The 6,000-nt window shown below is 55.2% G+C and overlaps 1 protein-coding gene across 1 annotated transcript in view; it reads right to left on the reverse strand.

Annotated features, from left to right (window-relative positions):
- LOC306773804 (NLR family CARD domain-containing protein 3-like) overlaps positions 1 to 5,556 on the reverse strand; it is a 29,159-nt gene extending 23,603 nt beyond the window's left edge. Inside the window, exons 1-2 of the mRNA XM_079263719.1 lie at positions 5,512 to 5,556; positions 4,412 to 4,522 (exon numbers count right to left, since the gene is read on the reverse strand). Coding sequence (XP_079119845.1) covers positions 4,412 to 4,500 — 89 coding nt within the window. The 5' untranslated portion in view covers positions 4,501 to 4,522; positions 5,512 to 5,556. The remainder of the gene's footprint in view (positions 1 to 4,411; positions 4,523 to 5,511) is intronic.
- Positions 5,557 to 6,000: the final 444 nt, after the last annotated feature.

Raw genomic sequence — 6,000 nt, forward strand, 5'->3', positions numbered from 1 at the left:
CTAGCAGACTCGGCTCAGTTGTAGGTCCCCAGTCAGACCGGGTCTAGCAGACTCGGCTCAGTTGTAGGTCCCCAGTCAGACCAGGTCTAGCAAAGACTCGGCTCAGTTGTAGGTGCCCAGTCAGGTCGGGTCTAGCAGAGAATCGGCGCAGTTGTAGGTCCCCAGTCAGACCAGGTCTAGCAGAGACTCGGTTCAGTTGTAGGTCCCCAGTCAGACCAGGTCTAGCCGAGACTCGGCTCAGTTGTAGGTGCCCAGTCAGGTCGGGTCCAGCAGAGACTCAGCTCAGTTGTAGGTCCCCAGTCAGATCGGGTCTAAGGCAGACTCGGCTCAGTTGTAGGTCCCCAGTCAGACCGGGTCTAAGGGAGACTCGGCTCAGTTGTAGGTCCCCAGTCAGACCAGGTCTAGCAGAGACTCGGCTCAGTTGTAGGTCCCCAGTCAGACCGGGTCTAGCAGAGACTCGGCTCAGTTGTAGGTGCCCAGTCAGACCGGGTCTAAGGGAGACTCGGCTCAGTTGTAGGTCCCCAGTCAGACCGGGTCTAAGGGAGACTCGGCTCAGTTGTAGGTCCCCAGTCAGACCGGGTCTAAGGGAGACTCGGCTCAGTTGTAGGTGCCCAGTCAGGCCGGGTCTTGCAGAGACTCGGCTCAGTTGTAGGTCCCCAGTCAGACGGGGTCTAAGGGAGACTCGGCTCAGTTGTAGGTCCCCAGTCAGACCGGGTCTAAGGGAGACTCGGCTCAGTTGTAGGTCCCCAGTCAGACCGGGTCTAAGGGAGACTCGGCTCAGTTGTAGGTCCCCAGTCAGACCGGGTCTAAGGGAGACTCGGCTCAGTTGTAGGTCCCCAGTCAGACCGGGTCTAAGGGAGACTCGGCTCAGTTGTAGGTCCCCAGTCAGACCGGGTCTAAGGGAGACTCGGCTCAGTTGTAGGTGCCCAGTCAGGTCGGGTCTAGCAGAGACTCGGCTCAGTTGTAGGTCCTCAGTCAGACCAGGTCTAGCAGAGACTCGGCTCAGTTGTAGGTGCCCAGTCAGGTCGGGTCTAGCAGAGATTCGGCTCAGTTGTAGGTGCCCAGTCAGGTCGGGTCTAGCAGAGATTCGGCTCAGTTGTAGGTCCCCAGTCAGACCAGGTCTAGCAGAGACTCGGCTCAGTTGTAGGAGCCCAGTCAGGTCGGGTCTAGCAGAGACTCGGCTCAGTTGTAGGTCCCCAGTCAGACCGGGTCTAGGGAGACTCGGCTCAGTTGTAGGTCCCCAGTCAGACCGGGTCTAGGGAGACTCGGCTCAGTTGTAGGTCCTCAGTCAGACCGGGTCTAGCAGACTCGGCTCAGTTTTAGGTCCTCAGTCAGACCGGGTCTAGGGAGACTCGGCTCAGTTTTAGTTCCTCAGTCAGACCGGGTCTAGCAGACTCGGCTCAGTTTTAGGTCCTCAGTCAGACCGGGTCTAGCAGACTCGGCTCAGTTTTAGGTCCTCAGTCAGACCGGGTCTAGCAGACTCGGCTCAGTTTTAGGTCCTCAGTCAGACCGGGTCTAGCAGACTCGGCTCAGTTGTAGGTCCTCAGTCAGACCGGGTCTAGCAGACTCGGCTCAGTTGTAGGTCCCCAGTCAGACCGGGTCTAGCAGACTCGGCTCAGTTTTAGGTCCCCAGTCAGACCGGGTCTAGCAGACTCGGCTCAGTTTTAGGACCTCAGTCAGACCGGGTCTAGCAGACTCGGCTCAGTTTTAGGACCTCAGTCAGACCGGGTCTAGCAGACTCGGCTCAGTTGTAGGTCCCCAGTCAGACCGGGTCTAGCAGACTCGGCTCAGTTTTAGGTCCTCAGTCAGACCGGGTCTAGCAGACTCGGCTCAGTTGTAGGTCCCCAGTCAGACCGGGTCTAGCAGACTCGGCTCAGCTGTAGGTCCCCAGTCAGACCGGGTCTAGCAGACTCGGCTCAGTTTTAGGTCCTCAGTCAGACCGGGTCTAGCAGACTCGGCTCAGTTGTAGGTCCCCAGTCAGACCGGGTCTAGCAGACTCGGCTCAGTTTTAGGACCTCAGTCAGACCGGGTCTAGCAGACTCGGCTCAGTTGTAGGTCCCCAGTCAGACCGGGTCTAGCAGACTCGGCTCAGTTGTAGGTCCCCAGTCAGACCGGGTCTAGCAGACTCGGCTCAGTTGTAGGTCCCCAGTCAGACCGGGTCTAGCAGACTCGGCTCAGTTGTAGGTCCTCAGTCAGACCGGGTCTAGCAGACTCGGCTCAGTTTTAGGAACTCAGTCAGACCGGGTCTAGCAGACTCAGCTCAGTTGTAGGTCCCCAGTCAGACCGGGTCTAAGGGAGACTCGGCTCAGTTGTAGGTCCCCAGTCAGACCGGGTCTAAGGGAGACTCGGCTCAGTTGTAGGTCCCCAGTCAGACCGGGTCTAAGGGAGACTCGGCTCAGTTGTAGGTCCCCAGTCAGACCGGGTCTAAGGGAGACTCGGCTCAGTTGTAGGTCCCCAGTCAGACCGGGTCTAAGGGAGACTCGGCTCAGTTGTAGGTGCCCAGTCAGGTCGGGTCTAGCAGAGACTCGGCTCAGTTGTAGGTCCTCAGTCAGACCAGGTCTAGCAGAGACTCGGCTCAGTTGTAGGTGCCCAGTCAGGTCGGGTCTAGCAGAGATTCGGCTCAGTTGTAGGTGCCCAGTCAGGTCGGGTCTAGCAGAGATTCGGCTCAGTTGTAGGTCCCCAGTCAGACCAGGTCTAGCAGAGACTCGGCTCAGTTGTAGGAGCCCAGTCAGGTCGGGTCTAGCAGAGACTCGGCTCAGTTGTAGGTCCCCAGTCAGACCGGGTCTAGGGAGACTCGGCTCAGTTGTAGGTCCCCAGTCAGACCGGGTCTAGGGAGACTCGGCTCAGTTGTAGGTCCTCAGTCAGACCGGGTCTAGCAGACTCGGCTCAGTTTTAGGTCCTCAGTCAGACCGGGTCTAGGGAGACTCGGCTCAGTTTTAGTTCCTCAGTCAGACCGGGTCTAGCAGACTCGGCTCAGTTTTAGGTCCTCAGTCAGACCGGGTCTAGCAGACTCGGCTCAGTTTTAGGTCCTCAGTCAGACCGGGTCTAGCAGACTCGGCTCAGTTTTAGGTCCTCAGTCAGACCGGGTCTAGCAGACTCGGCTCAGTTTTAGGTCCTCAGTCAGACCGGGTCTAGCAGACTCGGCTCAGTTGTAGGTCCTCAGTCAGACCGGGTCTAGCAGACTCGGCTCAGTTGTAGGTCCCCAGTCAGACCGGGTCTAGCAGACTCGGCTCAGTTTTAGGTCCCCAGTCAGACCGGGTCTAGCAGACTCGGCTCAGTTTTAGGACCTCAGTCAGACCGGGTCTAGCAGACTCGGCTCAGTTTTAGGACCTCAGTCAGACCGGGTCTAGCAGACTCGGCTCAGTTGTAGGTCCCCAGTCAGACCGGGTCTAGCAGACTCGGCTCAGTTTTAGGTCCTCAGTCAGACCGGGTCTAGCAGACTCGGCTCAGTTGTAGGTCCCCAGTCAGACCGGGTCTAGCAGACTCGGCTCAGCTGTAGGTCCCCAGTCAGACCGGGTCTAGCAGACTCGGCTCAGTTTTAGGTCCTCAGTCAGACCGGGTCTAGCAGACTCGGCTCAGTTGTAGGTCCCCAGTCAGACCGGGTCTAGCAGACTCGGCTCAGTTTTAGGACCTCAGTCAGACCGGGTCTAGCAGACTCGGCTCAGTTGTAGGTCCCCAGTCAGACCGGGTCTAGCAGACTCGGCTCAGTTGTAGGTCCCCAGTCAGACCGGGTCTAGCAGACTCGGCTCAGTTGTAGGTCCCCAGTCAGACCGGGTCTAGCAGACTCGGCTCAGTTGTAGGTCCTCAGTCAGACCGGGTCTAGCAGACTCGGCTCAGTTTTAGGAACTCAGTCAGACCGGGTCTAGCAGACTCAGCTCAGTTGTAGGTCCCCAGTCAGACCGGGTCTAGCAGAGACTCGGCTCAGTTGTAGGTCCCCAGTCAGACCGGGTCTAGCAGACTCGGCTCAGTTGTAGGTCCCCAGTCAGACCGGGTCTAGCAGAGACTCGGCTCAGTTGTAGGTCCTCAGTCAGACCGGGTCTAGGGAGACTCGGCTCAGTTGTAGGTCCTCAGTCAGACCGGGTCTAGCAGACTCGGCTCAGTTGTAGGTCCCCAGTCAGACCGGGTCTAGCAGACTCGGCTCAGTTGTAGGTCCCCAGTCAGACCGGGTCTAGCAGACTCGGCTCAGTTGTAGGTCCCCAGTCAGACCGGGTCTAAGGGAGACTCGGCTCAGTTGTAGGTCCCCAGTCAGACCGGGTCTAGCAGACTCGGCTCAGTTGTAGGTCCCCATCTGACCGGTACCGCTTCGTTTGGCGTGCTCACATTTCCACAAACGAAGCGGACTTTCCGAGCAAACGGACTCGGATTCGGATCAGAGGCGCTGATGGTAACGTGTCCTGAGAGATGATCTCACCTCTGAGCTCTGATCCGGCTCTCAGGTTTCCCACGCAGACTGGTTTTAGCAGGACGGCCTTCCTCCTCTCTGTCCTCACACTGATCCATACTGATCACACACACTTCCTGTCTGCAGGGAAACAGGAATCAAACATCTGTACTGTAAGTTTACTGGTGAGACGACATCCTTTCCTAAACCATAGCACTGATTAGACCAGACGTGCTGTTCTGGGTCGTCTGCAGAGCCGAGCCTGCAGGCAGACCTGCCAGGAGGGAACTGCTGCAGTTGGTGTGTGAAATGACCAGAACCTGAAGTGTTGTGTGTTCTGTCAGGTACGTCTCCTGTTGGAGAGCAAATCACCAACATAGACCTAAAAGTTCTTTTACTAGAAGACATTTCTAAATACCTTTTTTCTGTTAAATGCATCTGACTAACCTTCAGGTCATTTTACTGAATGAAACTAGACTCCCAGGTTATTTAAAATGTCCCTAAATTGCTCATCTTTATCCTGAACACCTGAAATTAATAAACACTTTATTGCTCGAGTGTTCGCTTCACAGTAAAGTTCACAATATGAAACCAGCTCAAGTTCAGGAGCAGCAGGCTGGAGCCATAGTTGATAAGAAACGACAAGTCAGCCGAGTGCCCGGGGACAAGGTCTGCCTGGCTCCTGGAGTGGTTCTCGCCATCCTTTTATAATTATGATAATAATAATAATAATAATAATTCCATCCACTCAACAGTACTTGTGGTTGAATGTGTTTCTATTGATTTACAAAGTTTCAATAAATAAATAAATCAATAAATAAATAAATGTGAGAGGAAAAAAGAAGAACAGAAGGTTTTTGACGACAGGCAGCGGGAAATGAAGTTGTCCTGTAAAACCAGGTCTCTTTTCATTCCCTGCTCACATTAAAACAAAATGTCCAGCAGCTCAAAGTCCATCTGAGGGGATCTGGACTCCCAGTGAGGCCTACAGAGTCCTGAACTACAAGGATCCACATTGTTGTAAAACAGCTGGAAGGAAAGCGCTGGAAGAAGAAGCATTTACTCTGTGATCAATACTGTTGGACAAGATCCCTGTTCGATATATAAACAAGAAAAACTGATTATTTTACCTGCAGACTGACGGTCGCGCGCTGCGTCACAAGAGCGGAGAAAGCGAAAGTAAAGTGTAGACAAAGCTGCGCGCGCAGGAAGCAGTTGTCCTGGAGGGACATCAGGGAGTGCGTGCGTGCGTGTGTGTCGGGGGCGGGGTCTTTTCAAAATACGGTTTTTGTCCCCTGTAACTTTTTATGTCCAAAAACATCGTTTAGCTTTAGCAAATAGAGACATGTCAGGCACTAGGACCAGGCGGCGGGCGGCCGCTCGGGCTGGGGGGGGGGGGGGGGGGGGGGGGAATAAAGAATAAACATGTTAGTTATGACATTCCAGCTGTGGCTCGTAGCCTGGGAGTGTTTCCTGCTGGTCCCTGGTAGTTTTCTACTGGTCCCCGGTGGTTTTCTTCTGGTCCCTGGTGGTTTTCTTCTGGTCCCTGGTGGTTTTCTACTGGTCTCTGGTGGTTTTCTACTGGTCCCCGGTGGTTTTCTTCTGGTCCCCGGTGGTTT

Source organism: Telmatherina bonti (genome assembly GCF_933228915.1).
Source record: "Telmatherina bonti genome assembly, chromosome: 24".
Classification (NCBI taxonomy): Eukaryota; Metazoa; Chordata; class Actinopteri; order Atheriniformes; family Telmatherinidae; genus Telmatherina; species Telmatherina bonti.